Source organism: Marmota monax, unplaced genomic scaffold, assembly GCF_021218885.2.
Source record: "Marmota monax isolate L192 unplaced genomic scaffold, Marmota_monax_Labrador192_F-V1.1 WCK01_AAM20220418_F8-fsc00136, whole genome shotgun sequence".
Classification (NCBI taxonomy): Eukaryota; Metazoa; Chordata; class Mammalia; order Rodentia; family Sciuridae; genus Marmota; species Marmota monax.
In genome coordinates, this window is record NW_026693905.1 from 2,759,959 (window position 1) to 2,779,964 (window position 20,006).

Below are 20,006 nucleotides of genomic sequence, written 5' to 3' on the forward strand. Positions count from 1 at the left end.
GCTCAACATCTCTAGCTGTCAGAGAAATGCAAATCAAAACCACCCTAAGATACCATCTCACTCCAGTAAGATTGGCAGCCATTATGAAGTCAAACAACAACAAGTGCTGGCGAGGATGTGGGGAAAAGGGTACACTTGTACATTGCTGGTGGGACTGCAAACTGGTACAGCCAATTTGGAAAGCAGTATGGAGATTTCTTGGAAAGCTGGGAATGGAGCCACCATTTGACCCAGCTATTCCCCTTCTTGGTCTATTCCCTAAAGACCTAAAAAGAGCATGCTACAGGGACACTGCTACATCAATGTTCATAGCAGCACAGTTCACAATAGCAAGACTGTGGAACCAACCTAGATGCCCTTCAATAGACGAATGGATAAAAAAAATGTGGCATTTATACACAATGGAGTATTACTCTGCATTAAAAAATGACAAAATCATAGAATTTACAGGGAAATGGATGGCATTAGAGCAGATTATGCTAAGTGAAGCTAGCCAATCCCTAAAAAACAAATGCCAAATGTCTTCTTTGATATAAGGAGAGTAACTAAGATCAGAGTAGGGACGAAGAGCAGGAGAAGAAGATTAACATTTAACAGGGATGAGAGGTGGAAGGGAAAGGGAGAGAGAAGGGAAATTGCATGGTAATGGAAGGAGACCCTCAGGGTTATACAGTGGAGGGGGTAGAGAGAGAGGAGGGGAGGGGAGGGGAGAGGTGGGGAGGGGGGAGGGTGGATGATGGGAAAGGCAGCGGAGCACAACAGACATTAGTATGGCAATATGTAAATCAATGGATGTGTAACTGATGTGATTCTGCAATCTGTGTATGGGGTGAAGGTGGGAGTTCATAACCCACTTGAATAAAAGTGTGAAATATGATATGTCAAGAAATTTGTAATGTTTTGAACAACCCACAATAAAAAATTAAAAATAAAAAAAAAAATATCTGACTCTTCAGGGTCATATGCTGCTAACATTTTTCATTTTAACTATTAAATGGTATACTTAGCCTCTACATGAATGTTGACTTTTGCATTCAAGGTTTCCTTAAGAATGATGAGTAAACATTGTTTCTGTTTTATATAAAAAAAAATCTTATAGAAATAGGCCTTTTCAAAATAACAAAAATTTCTGCTCAAAGATTCAACTCCTCTGTACCCCTGAACATATTGCTTCAGCTCTTAAAATGGAATATTTGCACTTTCAAATATTTTTAAATTCAGTTTCCACCCAAGAAACATTAAATCTTCTTCATGACCACATGTTGTTGGAAGAGAAAGGATTTTTACATAAAAAGACCAGTAGGGATGCTGTCTAGCATGATGGTGTATTATCACAGAAGGACAAGGTTCCTTATGTCCTCAGGTAACTACTGGCAATTAACACTTCCAAACTTGGGGATGCACCAGAATCTACTCCTAAAGATTCTGCCTGAATGAATATTGGTTAGGGGTGAAAATCTGACTGTCCTCAAAGTTCTCTTATTGATTACAGATGTAAGGAACACTGGCCTAGAGTAGGGTTTCTATGCTGGTAAACTGATTAGCAAAGCCTATTACGAAGGACAAAGTATGGGCCATATTCTTATTTGGAACATCTGGACTTGCAACAAATGAGCCAACTGCCAAATCTGCGATTCTTTTTAATACTGTGTACTATTGTTATGTGAAATATCTTTGTCACTAATTTAAAAAATAACAATAGCATGCCTTTCAATGCCTGTGAGGACCCAGGCCTAGTCTATCACACATACTTTAGGAATTCTCTCTCTCATTCTCAAATACTGTAAGGTAGTTATTAGGAGCCCCATTTGGGGTCTCTAAGAACATCAGCAGTTTGCAGTTTCTAGAAATAGCACTGTGCTTACGTCCAGTGAAAGGAGAAGCATGTAGATTTTTTGAAATAGTGGCTTTCTGAGGCTCATTTGTCCATGTGAGGACAGCCTTTAGATTTTATTATTACTCTAAAATTTAACGTAAATTTCAATAAGCCTTTTCATTAATAAAAGTGAATTTTAATTGAAAAATATGTATGATGACTCAACTAATAGTCACTGATATTTTGAAAAAGATTTCTACACTGTTACAAAGTAGACCAAGCAATAAAAAAATCAGCTTTTCTTTGATGTAGAAACTCCTATTTTATTTTGTTTTAATATGAGCTTCTAAAAGAACTGGAGATTTTTGGAACTCAGCGATTCTTATTACCTTTCCTTATAAATATAAAATATAATTAACTTTGCTTTGAACATGTTTTAATGGCAAAATATTTTGTGTCAAAAAATATAAAATGAGGGACATCAATGTGATTTGCATTAATAAACATCTAGTAATATTCCAATTTTTCAAAAAAAAAAAATCTCTTATATACAGCTTTAAATCATCCTGTTATATGAGGATTTGGAAAGAATCCTAAACCTGAAAGAGGTTGAAATGCTAGATTAATAAAATTGAGTTACATTTAACCAAAGCAAGAAATAGCTTTACTGAATAATATTGCATAGTGATTCAGTTACTTAGTATGTATCTAATTAATGTTAGAGTGTTTTACAAAGCACACCATAGTTGATTTTTAAAAAATATAAAGCCTTGGTTGTATATTCAGAGTTGGAGACAACTATATAAATTGAATAACAATTACATGACTCCTCAGGACTACCCTCTTCTATTTCTCTCTGATTTGTTTTCTCTGTAATGGGCAAGAGTGATAATGCATCTGTCCTGCTTTGTAACTATCACAGATTTTGTTACCATGCACCATTTCATCAGTTGTTTACTAGTGAAAGTGGCTTCATAGAACTCAGTTTCCCAATTAAGTAGTATTTCAAGATTACTATTTCCCCTTTATTCCCTCTAATTCCTTATCACTTGAAGAAAGCTAGGAGGCAAAAGGAAGGTGATTACATATAAATGAAAATTAGTATAGACATTCAAGTTTCCCTTTTTATGTGTGTCCCCCTTGGTTTTTGGTATCCTCTTATTGAACTACATTTATTTCAAGATGTGCAGCAAAGGTGGGGGAGAGATGGCTGGTTCTTGGGGTGAGGGTCATGGGTGTGGTATCTCTAGCAAGAAATGGGGGTACAATGAAGATAGGGATCAAGCTGCTAACCCACTTAGCAATCTTTCAAGCCTAGATGGTTGCAAGCAGCTGTACACACCTTCAATTTAATTCTTTGCTGCCTGACAAGAACAAATTATGTTCTATTTAGAGGTGATTCTTTTTCCAATTGTAGGTGCTCTTTTAAGTAGGGAAGAAAAAATGGAGAGGAAATTATGCAGTGACATTTCTCTTAAAGTTCTCCTTAAAATACAAGTAAGGGAAATATATAAAAGAAATGAAAAAGCTTGAATAAAAAATTGCACAAAGGAAAAGCCATCTCAAAAGTAGGTCCTCTGACCAACCATTTTTATTCTCCTCGCCCTTTCACATTTTATTCAACAAAGATTTTGATCTAGGTTTTTTTTTTTTTCAAAAATATTTTCTGTAGAATCAATTCAAACTCTATACTTAAGAAGTACAGTATAGCATACAACTAGTTACCTAAATCATATGCCAAAGTATGTTTTCCAGAATAAAGAAATTGACTTTGCTAAGAAAACTCCAATGATAAATCTATAAGATTTTAAAGGCAATGCAGTGTTGAATAAGCATCACTTCAACCTTTTCAAATTTCATTATGCCGCATAATTTTAAATATCACATTTTATTGAAAAGACTTGCTATTTATTTTAAGTCAAATAAGTGTCTAAGAGTACTTATAGTTGTTTACTTGACAGTTATCTGTCTGCTTTGGTTCTGTAGAGGAAGATAAATTATGAATCATGAAGTTTTATCACATTCTTATGAAAGAGTAAATCAAAACAAAACATTACTTCATTGATAATAGATGTATCAAGAGATGTAAATAATAGATGTAGATAATAGAACAGTAAGAGTGCAACACTGTTGAATACTTTTTAAATATGCAAATAAGTAACTATAAAGACAAAAATTAGACATCACTGTTTTTCTCTCTGGTCCTTATCTTCCCTACCAAAACAGTTTACCTGACCCTGTTCCAAGGCAAAGCTCCTGAATCTTCACCTCTGCTCAGTGACTCCTCTATTTTTACCTTGAAGGGGAGCCTAGTGACTGAAAGCAAGGTCTGCATTCAGCTTGAACCAACTACGTGGGTCTCTGACTGCAATTGCTTTATTTCTCTGTTCCTCATTTTTCTCACATGAGAGTGAATTGGGAAAATGATAAAGATATTTTTTAAAAGTGCCTGCCCCATTAGAATTGATCCACAAATATTAGTTTTCATTACTTTTAGTGTTTATAAGTGAAATCTGTTCCTCCTATAAAAATATCACTATTCTGTGTCCTACCCTAAATATTTTTCTGCCTTTTCTCAACTTCCCATCATCATTGATAACCACCAGCTTGCTCTTGAGCATAGGGAGTGAGGTGGCTTCTCTAAGGTTTCCACCATCTATCTGTGGCACCTTCCACCCTGCCCATTGTCATTGGATAAACTCTGCTCATTCATCACATGCATTAAAGATTTTGACATGAAACCCCAGATCATCTTTCAAATGCTATATAAGTCATTTCCTAAGTGATTTGAATAAGTGTCTCATTCAATATCCTTGCCTAAGGGTTTCCTGGCTTTCAAAAATCTAATGAACTGCAGTATTTGCACTAACTCCAACAGAAACCAGGTCTTACAGTGACAATGAGCTAATTTTCCTGTGTGTGTTATAATCTGTTTTGGATGTTCTTTCCTTCTTTATCTCAAATGACTGCACCATTGCTGCATCTTTTAACAAAAATTACATATTTGGTTGAGTTGGTTAAGGGTGTTAATTCTAGAGCTAATATGCATGGGCTCCAAACCCAGGTTCATCACTTACTTGGGTAATCTTGTGCAAGTTATTAAACATATCTGGCCTCATTTTCACAATCTGTAGTAGGATTCCCTTCAAAGGATGCCATGAGAAATAAATTTCTTAGAACCATACTGTGCATATAACAAATTTTCAATATTTCTGAGCTATAACTGATACTTTAATATTGTTAGCTGACAAGGATTTTTATTCTATTTGAAGGGCTTTCATGTTGGATGATTACAAGGCAAAAATATTTTTTCAGAAAACAAAAAAAACTAGGGCTGAATGATAGGTAGTTGGACTGATATTTAGTCATAAATAGTTTGCAACAGAATACAATGAATGTATATTGTATATGTAGTGATTTGCACATCATATCTCTTTTTTTCTGTAAATGATAATTTAGTTTCAAAATCAGTCTACTTGTATATCTAGAAGAAATTCTACTGAAATAGCTCGTTGATGGACTTGGGTTATAAAAATATATTATAAATCCATTATCCTTGAAATTTGGGTTTTGTGTATGAACTTAAAGGTGAATTAATAAAAACATTCTACACCAAGACATTTTTGGTTTATTATTTACTTTAATTTCTTTTGGGTCACTTTCTTTTAGCCTCCATCAGTGTTAAAATCACATTTTCATTCCTCAGGCTTACAATGGCATTTTAGAAATGCACCCCTATTTGTTAATGTGGGTTACTTTTATTTCAGTGTGAAAACTTGGAGAGATACACTTGCACACAAATGAGGCGGAGGAGGAAGTGGGGGGAGGAGAGAAAGAAAGGGAAGGAGAGAAAAAAAAAGGAAGTCACACAAGGTGAGACTTCTGGCTGCCATACCTCAAAAGAGTTTGTTTAATATAGTACTGCAGAGCTGCTACCTAATCTTTTCCAATTTGCTACCCATTTTTCTTTGTTATCTGTCTCAGTGATGTCTCATCTCTGCAACTAGCTGGTACAGGCTAGCAATCTGTAACAAAAACTCAGTCTCAATCTCAGATATAATAAAAAAAAAGGGAGGCCTCAAGATTAATGGCCCCAGCCATAGTTATAAAGTCCCAAACCACAGACATTATAAGACCTTTCGAAATTTACTCAGGGTTGAAGAAACTGTTGTTAGTGTGATGGTGTGAAAATATGGGTCTCTTAGTAGAAGAAATGTTGCTTTATTCAATCTGAGAAGTCTACTGTGTTTTGAGTATGTGGAGAAGAAATGGTTCTTTCCTTTAAAGAACTTGTAATAATTTCGTCCACCTCAATTTCCTCATGATAACATCCACTTCTTATTAATTCATAGAGGAGAGGAGATATGTCTATCCTTGGGTCTGTCAGGTGGAAAGTGGATGAAAATAGACAACCTGTGGAGACTGTCCTATACATAGGGTATAGCCGTTTCTTTATGCTCATGGGGGAAATGGAGCTAGTACATTGCTCCTCAAGAACTGCGGACTGAGAAGGACAAGGATAACAAATAGGAATATTCACAATTTTTCCTTCTCACCTTCTCAAACATTCTGTCTCCCTAATCCTTTCATCCCATCAAACTGTCCTGCATCCTACACACACACACACACACACACACGCACACACACACACACACAAACACAAATTATTCCTAGGTTGTTAGGCACATTCAGGATGCATAAGTGGGGAGAAAATTATTTATACCAGAGAGCCAAATGGAATAAAAAATATATTGGAGAGAATGTCTGAATTCATTACTCACATAATGATACAATGGGTTTACGAGTAGAAGGTGGGAGTTTCATGACAGGAGAACAGGAAGAGAGACAGCTTGGGGTTGGAGAGGTGGTGAGTAACAGACTTCAGAGAAGAAGATTACAGCTGTTGCCATAGGCAATGCTTTGGATCCCATTTAATGTCCCTTTGAAAGGAGTAAATTTCTTTGGTTTATGTTTTGCCTGTTGAGTCACATTTCTCAAGTGTGACACCGCTCTCAGAAAATGGACATGTGGGTGGTTACAGCTGCTCAAGAATCCATTAAAGTTGACTAGCAATCTTACAGACAAAGGCCATGGAGTAAGCTGAGACCCCAGCTTGACGAACGTCTATCTATTCATCTAAAGGTTGACTCCATCCTGGGCTTTGTCTCCCTCTCTTGAACATACCTTGAAATTCACCCCCTGTGCCCTTTCTTTCCCTTCATGTGCACCTACTTGGAGTTTGCAAGACAGTAAAGTTCCAGTCACAGAGTGAGTATCACTGGATGGATTCTAAGTCTTATTCTTGCTAAGGCTGGGGCTCTTTGTGCTTTTTCAAAGCAGGCAAACACTTTTGCTTACTCACTTATCCTAATTTGCCAAACTGCCAAAGCCCCTACTTATGACACCTCCCTGCCTTTCTATTACTTGACCTATAGTACCCTACTCATCGTTTCAACCTATTGTAAATATTTCTGTATTCAAAATATGTGATGTATCTGCCATATAATTTCTTCTTAGTCTCTCCATCTATTTATTTCTCTTTGCTTTCCTATATTTTTATATACAGTGTTGCGGTGGAAGGAGAAGGGAGCTAACATTGACTTATGCTATTACTTGCCAGAGTTTTATGTTATTCCACTTAATGATATCTATCCCATGTATGAAGTAGGTGCCATCAGCTGTATTTTATTAATGAGGAAAGTCAGCTCTTACGTAGTTCTTTGTTCAGATCCCAACAATGATAAATAATGGAGACTAAAGGTATATTTAAAAAATGATTTCAAAGCTACTGTTTACTACTTTTTACCAGCACTTAGTAAAATTTTGTATTTTCTACTTTTTACCAGCACTTGCTTCTCTAAGTGTTTCATTTATGAAGACTTAGAAAAGCCGTTGACAGTATTGAAATTGGTTATGCACTCAATAGTATTTTGACAATTTTAGTTTCTCTAAACTGTGGTCTCTAATTTCCTATCACATTCTCCTTTGGAAATACATGCCAAATACTAAAATGTGTTTATATTTAATTGACATTTATTTTAGACCCATTTACTGCTGTGCTTTAATAAACAAGTAGTAGAATCAAAGTAATTGCCAATTAGAAATGAAAAAAATGGGTTAGAGCAAACATTTTTGACTAGTGAGCATGCTATGCATAAAGAAGGGCTGACATACTATAAAGGACAATTCTCTGGCTCCACTTAAAAAGTTCTTTCCATTTTCTTACTTTTGGAATAAGGCAAGTAATGAATGCACTTATGTTGCAAATTCAATGAGATGTGTAAAACACATAAACCACTGTGCAGAATGTGTCTGATAAATATGAGACTATACAGTGAGGGAGACGAGGTGGATAGTGTTGTCTAGATGGCATAGTGCAGGGTGGTGTTGGCCTAAGGCGAACACTTCAATACAAAGACCAAAGCAAAAACAGTGAGAGAAGTTAATTAACCTGCCTAAGGAATAACACACTCAATAGCAGAGTGATAATTGAAATTCTGACGTGTCTCATCCAGACAGACTTTGTGTATACGTGTGTATCTGTGGGTATTTATGTGAATTATTGATTAGAAACACAAATTCAGGGATTTACATTGATGCTATTGAACTTTACATTTTTAGTTTTGGTTTATCATCTCATCTATCAAATCCCCTTTAAGTCTGAATACTATCCTACTTAAGAACATTTGCTACCCCCTTTCAAGTTTATGTCATTTGCAAATATGGCTAGCATATTTCAAATGTTTTATCCAACTTGGTGATGAAAAGGTCAAATATGATAGATGTGTACAGAGACCTCTGGCACTCAGCTGGAGCCAGTACATAAATCCTTTCATCACCTGTTCTGATATATGTGACACTCATCTCCATTCTCTACAGCTACCCCAGGTCCCAACAGTGCTTTCAAGGAGGATATAGTGAAAGACATGGTCAAATTATTATATCCAAATCATCTTCAACAAACTATGAATCTTCTGAAAAAAATAGGCATGAAATTAGAAATATTTTCTTAATTTTTATTTAAAAATATATATATCAATTTCCTATATTCTCCAACAAAAATACCTTGTAATACAAAATAGCTCATTGAATTGTGGAATGTCTATATGATAGAAGGTAAATCCACTGAAAGAAATGAAAATCACATTGGCTTAATGTGTCTGAAAAATGTTTAAGATATAATGTAAAGTGAAAATAAATCACAAAATTATATAAGGTATTATTTTAAAACAATATATACTTTAAAAACAAAAAAACAGTGCAATTGTTTCTGAATAATTTTTATTTTATATTTTTCTGAATTTTGATATGGTGCAAGATCACTATGGTTATATTGAGAAGATATTGTAAAGGAGCCAGAGAGGAAGCTAGGAGATCAGGCAAGATTAATTAATCTAAGCAAGACATGATTATGGTTTATCATAATGAAAATGAAGCAGATAGTGGGAAATGATTGAATACTACACACATTTTGAAGTTGAGGACAATTGGATATATTAATGAATTTAGATCCAAGTTGTGAAATTAAAAAAAAAAGGAGCTAAGGATAAATCCAAATATTTGGCCTGAGCTTTTGGAAGGATTGAGCTTCTGTTGACTGAGATGGGACAGTCTTTATAGGGATAATGTTTTGATGGGGTGGGAAGACCAGTGATTCAATTTTGGACATAAAAATGTTCAAATGCCTATAATCATGCAGGTGGAGAAATTCTGTGAGCAGATGGTAGCACAAGCTTGCATTCCACATTGTCTGGGCTATAGATACAAATTTTGTAGGATGTTAGGGTTGTACAAGAATTAAATGAGTTAATGTAGGTGAAATGCTTACAATATCCCACCACATATGGCTGAACAGGTTGCAAATTTAAACCTGTAAGGGGTATCATGTAGACAGATTATACTCTGAAGGATGCCCCTAGATGCTCTTAGCGGCCCTTGGAGTGTTCATAGTAAGTATTATTATTATTGCTGCTGTTGATTGCAAGCAGCAGACACATTTTAATGTATTCAATAAGTCTGCTGGTAGGGTATTTCAATTTGTTCAGATTTCATATCTATAGTGCAGAAATGCATTTGACATCAATTGAAGCTAAATCTATTCTATAGTAGGTTAAATTCTTATATTCTACATTGTACTAACAGTTATAAAATGAAAATTAATGCTTTTTAATTGCTTGATTTGTTATAAAATTTGACATCATGTGTGTGTGTGTGTGTGTGTGTGTATCTTTGTTTTCTCAGGAAAAACTTTGTTTTTTCTTCTAGTTTTTAGTCACTTCATGTTATTAGTAGCATGACTTTTCTAAAAGTATTTGGATCCTTTAATATTATTCTCACTGAAGTTCATTTCTATTGGTTGTAGTAACTTAAAGGAATTTGAATGCGTGTTGGTAGGAGTATAGTATATCTAGGATAGTAATATCATGGATCTTTGCATTCATTCAGAAATCTTATTCCTTTAATCTGTTTATGTCTATTTTGTCTTTGCCATAATATTCATTAGATTACTTTTATTAGTGATTCTTAGGATCACAGGAGTCTACAGATAAAATCAATGATCAACAATCTTCAGTTCTAAGTATATTATTATCAATTTTGGTTTTGAGTGTGGAAATTGTGTTGATCTGGCTATTCCACTTGAATCTATACATGACAATAGACCCTAAGCTTAACATGCTAATAGAGTAATTGGTTGCCTCTATTCATGATTTGAGAGGTTTGGGACAATGGCACAGATTTTTCCACCTTATTCTACCTGGCCATTCTTCTACTCCTGGGATTTCTGCCATTTTTATTTTTCCTTGGGATTGATCTATATGTCCAGATGGGCTTAGGAAGAATGACAATTTACAGAGGGCTTAGTCCTTTCCAACCTTTGCAAATCTCTGTGCCACAGTAACTGGTCTGTCCATTAGCTATCCCTTCTGAAGCTCTATCTGAGATGGTGCTGGGGAAGATATTGTGTACTCTGGCAGTTATTGAATCACAGTAGGGATTTGGGACCCTGTGGTAGGATGAATAGAAGTGTTGCAGACTAAATTTGATATACTTCACACTTCTGCTCAAAATATGTCTTCATCATATGAGTACATATGCTTTTCTAAATCCTTGTACCATTGATTGCTTGACTGAATAACATGATGGTATCTTTAGAATAATGTAGTTTAACAAAGTCCACAATACCAATTTTTGTTTCAGTATAATAACTACTTAAAATATTTTGAATTACTAAACCTTATTAAATGTATAATGAAATGAAAATTTCCAACAATATATTTTTTTAATTAACTTTATCTTCCAAAGCAAGTGAAAATACCTGCTCATCTTTTTCTGACAATCAAAATGTATAAAAGTTAAAGTTTCTATTCAATAATAAACTTTCAAAGTAAGAGGAAAGATAGGAAAATTGAATTGAGACTGAAAGAAAAAGTAAAGTCAATTTACATAACAAAAGTGGGGGATGAATAAACACAGGACAATGGGGACTGTCAGGGAGGAACAAGGGAACTATGAACATGTGATACAGAAGAGCAACTCCACATTACAATAATGTCATTAACTCCTACTAATGTCATTGCTGGAACCCTATTGAGATTATATGAGTGGTTTACAATAATTTAAATTTGAGTAAGATCTATGTATTTCTGAGTGTTGTTGAGTAAAAAGTACAATTTGATAGAAATTTGTCCAAAAATTAAGGAATAAACACTGGGATATGAGAGACTGTTAGATCTCAACACCAAGTCTGAGAGTTTGACTACTCAGCATCTGATCACATCTAACACTTAAATATTGTTTCAAGATGTAGCCAGGGTGCTAACCAAGTTTTGAATTATATGCCAAGTCATAATCTCTTTACACTCTCTCATTTTGGATCTACCAGCATCAGGAATCCGTAGCACAGTACTTCACCCAGTACTATAAAACCAGCATCTTGCACAAGCCACTCAAGTGTCAATACTAACTTTTGGGAACCATGACACAAAACCATTGTCTATACTGCCAGTCAAATCATATCATTTCAATGCCCCAAAACCTTGGCCAACTTCGTAACACCTGTGCGGAGTGAACTCCAAACTTCATGGGAGGCTTCCAGCTCCCATTGTAAACTCAAACCCCAGCTGCTATGAGTCCTGCAAATTGTCCTCAAGAGACTGTAAACTGTATATTACGGTGGCAAAGAGCTGTGCTCATCCAGGCCTTTGTGTCACTGCTTGGGTTAATCCTTGGGCCTGGAAAACTCTTTCTTCTCTCGTGGACAAAGTGGGCATCATATCTGCAGAGTCTTTCTCAATTCCTTCCTCTCCACTTAATGCATACCTATGTTCTACTACATTTTATGATTTATGAAGATTACATTCTTGTTTCTCTATTTCCTGTGTCCTGAAAGCTCTAAGAGGGCAGGACACCAACTTCCTCATTTTTTTATCCCCCCACCAAGAGTCTGGACTAGTTTAATGTCAGCCTTCTGTAAATGTTCCATTCCCTCTTTTGAATTATATGCTCATGAAAAAGATATTATTTTCTCACTTCTTTCCCCAATAAAAGCCATTTTAAGAGGTCAACAGTGCCTGTTTTTAAAAGGATTGTAAGAAGAATCCAGGGATATGACTGCACTGCCTCTAGCTAGAGGCAGGGTTAGGATATAATCTTTTACAGTTGCCAGTGACTTCATATTTTGTAACTCTTCAACTCTCTTGGCATATTACTTGCAGAAAGCATTACAGAGGTAGATATTGAATCTCATCTCTCCTGTCAGGCGGTCACACAAACAAGCAAAACTTCTAGCATGAATTTATGATTCTTGAAAACATAAAAGCAGCTCAAGGACTCTACTTTCTAAAAAGGAATGCAAAAGCTACATTTTTAGTAACATCTTCTGGACAAGAATAAAAGATGAACTTAATCCTGTTTGCTAACTCCATGATGAATAATTGTCAAAGCAGAGGGGGATTGCTTGTGTATTGAAATAATGCTAGTATGGAATCATCAGCATTTATTTTAAACATTAATATAGTTACTACCAAAACAGAAATATTGGTTTAAAATTCTATTTTTTAAAAAATTTTATCTCTTTGATTGAATCATAATGACACCAGATATTAATTTAAATAGCTCTGCTCTCACTACGCCATATGGAAATGTCAGATTCTTCATTTTTAAGGGAAAAAAGTGGCATATTTTTTCACATAGCTTTAAGAGAATTATTTAAATAAACAATGGAAAACAGTCATATAACAGGTTGAGACAGTGAAATGGACAGATTTGTATAGCAGTGGCAGTGTCCCAAAATACTGTTCCCATTTTTATACTCTAATATCTGTTGAGTTTTCCTCTTTTTAGTCCTTATTTATAAAACCTATGCCTTGATAAGTAGTTCATAAAACTAATTTACACTAAAATTATCTTGACATGTGTGGTCTATTTTCCTCATGAAATCAGGGCTATTGAAAATACTGGCTGGGTGCAGGGGTGCATACCTATAATTCCAGAGAATCATGAGGCTGAGGCAAGAGGATCACACAAAGCTACCTCAGCAAAAGTGAGGCACGAAGCAATTCAGTGAGCCCCTGTCTCTAAATAAAATACAAAATAGGGCTGGGGATGTAGCTCAGTGGTCAAGTGCCCCTGAGTTCAATCACTGGTACCACCCCTCCTCCACAAAAAAAAAGAGAGAGAGAGAGAGAGAGAGAGAGAGAGAGAGAGAGAGAGAGAAAATACTGTATACAGAGGGAAGGAAAAATGCCCTCAATAAGAAATTGGACCATTGAGCCAGTGTGGTGGCACACGCCTATAATCCCAGGGGCTCAGGAGGCTGAGGCAAGAGAGTTGCAAGTTTAAAGCCAGCCTCAACAATTTAGTGAGGCCCTAAGCAACTTAGTGAAGCCCTAAGCAACTTAGTGAGACCTTGTCTCAAAATAAAAAAAGAAAACAAAGAGGGGGGCTGGGGATGTAGCTCAGTGGTAAAGTATATCTGGGTTCAGTAAAAATAAAAAAAATACAAAAAAAAAAAGAAATTGGACATTTATATCTGTTAGGAGACAAATAAGGGACATTTCAGACTCCATAACTGTCCTCTTCACTGAAATACTCAGGGACAATCTCATTCTAGATGATGCAAAGATAAATCATTATGCTAAGAATATAGCCGAATTCTAAGCCCTAGGCATTACATTGGGATGATCTCACTGAAAGTGGCCTTGTCTACCTCTTCTTACCTGAGTTAGAATGCTGTTAAAATGTAGATTTGCTGGCTTTTCCTCTTAGTCCCATGGATAATAAACATGAAATACATAATAGTCAAAAATTTTCCCTTTCAGTATGATGTGGAATTAATTCTAAACTCTCTGAGGATGGTAGCCATGTCTGTTTCAGCTCAATGTTTTATCTATAATATTTAACATCATACCTAATACACAGAACAATGAAGGTGCTTACGGAGTAATTATGAGGAGATAGATGGAAGCAAAGCTAGTAGAAATTGTTGTTGTTCCTATGCTAGACAGATAATTACTATGGAAACAGTAAGTTTTTCTACCCCATCATCTCTTTGATACTTTTGTGCGGTAGAAATGATGAAAACAAAGGGCTAAAAAAAATTTAAGTCATTTAACTATAATATTTTATAGGACTTTACTGGCCAATTATCCACAAGTATCAAATTAAGATGGCAGGTCTGAAAGTGTAGTAAAGAGTGAATTCTGACAATCCCTAGACAGAGATTTATGTTCAGATATTGTGATATTTAGTTATTACAACAACTTGATGAAAATAGTATTGATACTAATGTATCATATATTGTACCATTTTGAAGATCAAAGCTGAACTGAGTCCCTGGGCAGATTCCAAAAGAGTCAAAGCTCCAGGAAGACAGTTAAATCAAGGTAGGGCAGGCCAAGCAACAGTTTATAGAAGCACATGCCAGTCAAACCCCTCCAATGTATTGGTAGGAATGGATTCTGAAATGTGTAGACTAAGGGAACATCTATCTTCTTTTAGTTCCCAAAGTATATGGAAGGAATAGAAGATTCTGTAAAATCCAGGAAGAGAAGCAGCTGCTGAAGGCCTCCTTATATACCAGTAATAATATTTTTGTTGAAATACAGATGAGAAATAAAAACTACTGAAGAAAATCTCACAGCAGCAAGCAGACAGGGTTAAGGTTTGGGGTGTACATTCTGTGTCACTCATTTCCAAATAGTGAGCTTGACTCTGATACCTTGTCAAAAAAAACATGAACAATATTTCAAGAAATATACCTTTTTTAAAAAATGCATTTATTTTAACTAGTAGAAACAAACATAAACATCATACATATTTATGGGCCTTTTTATGCGAAATCTGGGAGCCTGAATTCGGGTGGTGAATTGAAACTTGATAAATAAAAAGTCAAAAAAATGTAACCCTCCCCCAAAATAAATATTGAGTATATTAAAATATATTTTATTAATGTATCTTATCTGTTTCTCTGTTTTTCCTTTCTTTTATTTTCCTTCCAGATAGCTTTATTCATTATGGTCAGAATTCTAACTATTTTATAGCTCAAACACAATTAAAGAAGTCATAGATAAGTGACAGGTCATTCTTTGCTTCAGATATCTTCAATTTACAGACCACTTGGTGAATAGATTCAAAGGATTTCAACACATCTAAGAAGGCATATTAATGTTAGATATTTTCTCATAAAAAAGTTTGGTTCTTCAGAAAGTTTTCCTTGCTTCCCAGTTTGTCTCACAGTCCTTTCTAATTTCCGCTGGTATAAATCAATTTAGATTTATTGGCTTGGTACAAAGGAACTCCAGTAAGTTTTTAATAATAATTATCATTATCACTGATTAAAGTTATATTGTTCAGGCCAGATGGAGTCCTTTTCCTGTCAACTAGAATGAGCTTGCATTATGTAGTTATAATGTGTTTAGATCTAAATAAACAGATGGCAGAGTGACAGGATATTATACACTGATGATGTCAGTAGCAGCGATCACAGACAGAACTGCTTTAAATAAACTCTGCTGTAGCAAGGATCCCCATACTTTTAAAAAGATGACTTGAACTGATCCTGAGCATTGTATTCATTTGGAAACACTACAGTTCCCTTCTGAGGGCAGACCATCAGGCCAGGCTGAGGTCAATCAGAGAAAGTGTCTGCGGAATCTGTATTATAACTCTGAAGGTCATTATCATGTGGGATCACTCAGGCACTTTCACTGCAAAGGAAATAAACCTCTAAGCAGTAAGAATGTTCAAGCTGATTATTTGAAAACCACGTATCAAGGGAAGATGGAAATATTTGGTAAACTCTATTTGATAATTTTTATAATATAGTTCTCTTTGAATTCACAGTTAATACCTGAAAGCTAAGAGAGGTTTAATAGGAAGCTTGTTACAGAACAGCTAGTCTTTCATCAACTTTCATGTGTACTTTCCATTCTAAAAATAATCCATGTGCTTAAATTTAGAATGAAATTCAGAAACCAGCTTCACACAAAGTTATTTTACCTGATTGCCTCTAGCTAATATTTTTATTTTTGAGTCCTTATGGGGATTTCTCTGTGGGACAACTATGTTTGTTGAGGCCGATATTCACTGTAGCTTAAGAGCCACCACAAGAGTTAAAGGCCAATATTCAAAAATGCATATAACAATTTTAAAAGCATGTATTGAATAACTGAAATTGTTTTCTAAAAAAATTAGCTCTTTTAAATGCTTGATTTTGCCTTTTATTCTGATGTTTTGTCATGTGTTTCAAAGAATATATTCTCGCTTTCATAAACTTGATTTCTTTTTAACAATTAACTTAATTTGTAATATCTATTGGAATCAGTAAGCTGTGAACTTTTGAAATTATACCAAGTAGAAGAGATCAATACAACAAAAATCTTCAACAAAGTGAAATTTATTTAATATAACAATTTACTTCTGACTTTCTGGGAAATATTGCAAACATATTTGTTTCTTTTTCATATAAAATGTTGAGAGTATTTTGAATACCAGAAGATTGTACTTCAGTTTTACATGTTCTGTTGTCATCCGATGGCACTGGGAGTGGGGACCAAATACTTAACAAATGGGCCATGGGGGTGATTATACTGCCATTGTTTTTTTCAATCTGTCTTTATGTGTATGAATTATTTCCAGTATTCTTAAAATGGCATTTGTAGAGTCAAAGATAGAACATTCAAGCTTTGCTACTTAAGTGAGCATTTTCAGCACTAGGCCTCAACTCTAGTATGACATAAAATTTTCCTAAAGAGCAGGGATATGTCCTTGGGCATTCCCTCCTCATCCAGGAGTGAAAGATTAAAACGTACATGACCTTCTTTCCTCCTTGTTCCTCTTCTGCAGGTGGACGTTGCCATAAGTCCTGTACTGGCCGATGCTGGGGACCAACAGAAAATCATTGTCAGACCTGTAAGTACTCAGTAGTATAAAAATAATGTTTGAGATGGTCAAATGAAACATAATATGTAGTTGCTTCTTACATTTGTTTGAAGTTTCTAGGTTAATCATTTCAGAACATTACTGTGTTGCTATTAGTTAGACTTCAAAATTTGTATGTCAGTAGAAGTACACAATCCAAAATGTGAGCAAAATTATATTAATTCAACTTTAGGTAAAACAGATATTTCAGTACTTTTCCCAAGCAGTTATATTACCATTCATTGATAGGAAAATAAAGGGCAAAAAGTATACTGTGTACCTGCTATATTCCAGGCACTATTCTAGGCACAGGGGTTATAAACTAAGTGAGGGATGCATGTAGATTCCCTATTGTTAACATAAATCTTGCTCTGAGAGTATGTTTCTTGAACTAATCATTAGGTAAGATAGGTATGATGCTAACCTCATTGCTCAGGCATTTAAAATCAAACCACACAGAGTATAGAGACAAATATCTAATATTTTCATCGTGCTTAAAGTCATAAGCCATTTTAACCCCAGGAGCTTTCATCAATCTTAGGTATAAATGGTTTCTTTAAAAATGGAAACAACTGGGTGCAGTGGCATACCCCTGTAATCTCTGCAGCTGGGGAAGCTGAGGCAGGAAGATTACAATTTGAAAGCCAGCCTCAGCAATTTAGCAAGCTCCTGAGCAACTTACAGAGACCCAGTCTCAAAATTTAAAAAAAAAAAAATGTAAAAGAACAGGCTGGGGATGTGGTTCAGTTGCTTAAGCGCCCCTGGGTTCAATCCCTGGTACTCAAAATAAATAAATAAAATAAAATAAATGGAAAACAAAATGCCCTGTACAAATGGCAAATACTTGTTTTTCCTGCTGCAATAACAATGACTAGAATATTATTTGAAAAGCACTATTGTGACAATAGTAAATATTACTTTATGAGCATAGAAGACAGAAAATATTGTTGGAGATTTTTACATACAAATATTATATATTGTGGAAGCTTGTTAAATTATTGAATGAAAGTTTAGAGATTTTTAATTTGTCTCAGTTCATGATGTTTTGCTAGATTCTGTTTGAATAACAATAATAATAACAGCAACAACAAAAAGACAAAAAGGGGGGAGGGTGGATGATGGGAAAGGCAGCGGAGCACAACAGACACTAGTATGGCAATTTGTAAATCAATGGATGTGTAACTGATGTGAATCTGCAATCTGTGTATGGGGTGAAGGTGGGAGTTCATAACCCACTAGAATCAAAGTGTGGAATATGATATGTCAAGAAATTTGTAATGTTTTGAACAACCCACAATAAAAAATTAAAAAAAAAAAAAAAAAAAAAAAGACAAAAAGAATTGCTTTATTTCAAGCACCAAAGGAAGAAGTAAAAGATGATATATTTTCAATAGAAAATTATTTCTTCAGTTTATTTTTAAAATTTGTGAGCAATGTCATATTAAAAATTCATAAAATATAATTGAATAAAGTAAAAGGTACCTTTTTACCTGTGTCTCTCTTTGGTCCCTTAGCTACCATAGATAGGCAATAATTATTATTGGTAATTTTGGTATATTCTTCTCAAAGACAATTTACACATACTCAAGGAAATATGTACACATATCCCACTCCTTTTTACTCAGATATTAGCAGGCTTTGCATGTTGTACTGTGTGTTATTTCTGTTGCTGTAACAAATACCAAAATAATAAACTTATAAAATAGAATGGGTTTATTTTGCTCATAATTTTATAGTTCTTACTCCAGGAGTGATTGGCCCTGTTGGCTGTTACAAGACTGTATGTCACTGTTCTCTTCATGGTGGGGTCAAAGAGAAAATGCCTGGGCCTGGAAGTGGCCTTTGAGGGCCACCCCCAATAATCTAAAGTTTCCCACTAGGCCCCACCTCTTACATGTTCTGCTGTCATCTGATTGCACCAGGAGTGGGGACCAAATCTTTAACAAATGGGCCATTGGGAGTGATTATACTGCCATTGTTTTTTCAACCTGTCCTTATGTGTATGAATTATTTGCAGTACTCTTAGAAATGGCATTTGTAGGGTCAAAGATAGGTGTATTTGCAATTTGATAGAGATCACCACCACAGAGATCTTATTCTCTGTTGTGGTTGCTAACAATTACCTTTGCCAAGAGAAATGTGTGTGATTGCCCGTCTCCCTATTCCCTGGACAAAGCAGTACATTATCCATCTTTTGGGTCTTTGTCACAGGGTTAGATGAAAAATAGTATCTCAGTTTAGATTTAAATTAACTTATTTAATAGAAACAATATTTTATGGCAGGAATGTTTTGACAAGAATGTTTTAAACAGGATTCTAAAGTAAGATTAGACTGCCGTGTGAATTTCATTCATTACAATGTTTGGAGATAATGTTTTAATAGCAGAGAAGTCAAAACCAAGGAGTGCACAATGCTGAGATGACACTGATGTGGCCAATTGTAAGAAGTCCAGATCTCTAAAATAATGAAGACTCATCACATTGTTTTGTAATGAAGTGACAAGTAACCATGGGAATTACTGAAGTGTGTAAGGATCTCCAGTCTTTCATGAAAAAAACACTTCTGAGTTGTCAAAGCAGAGAATAAGCTGTTGCAGACTTACCTGCTTTATTTTGCAGAGGAATCAGAGCTCCTTTGCTGTGGGCGGCTAGTTTGGGTGGGACACAATGGCTGTTAAGGAAATTACTTCCAGGGGATGAGGGCACTTGGAAACACTGATGTGGATAAACATCTCTTTCTTCTCTTTGGGAGGAGGTGGATTAAGAATCC

The 20,006-nt window shown here is 35.1% G+C and overlaps 1 protein-coding gene across 7 annotated transcripts in view; it reads left to right on the forward strand.

The window, feature by feature from the left end:
* Positions 1 to 20,006, forward strand: part of Erbb4 (erb-b2 receptor tyrosine kinase 4) — a 1,059,983-nt gene that overhangs the window by 717,098 nt on the left and 322,879 nt on the right. For all 7 annotated transcript variants that reach the window (XM_058585185.1, XM_046462890.2, XM_046462893.2 and 4 more), the window contains one exon: positions 17,162 to 17,227. In XM_058585185.1, the coding sequence (XP_058441168.1) occupies positions 17,162 to 17,227 (66 nt within the window). The remainder of the gene's footprint in view (positions 1 to 17,161; positions 17,228 to 20,006) is intronic.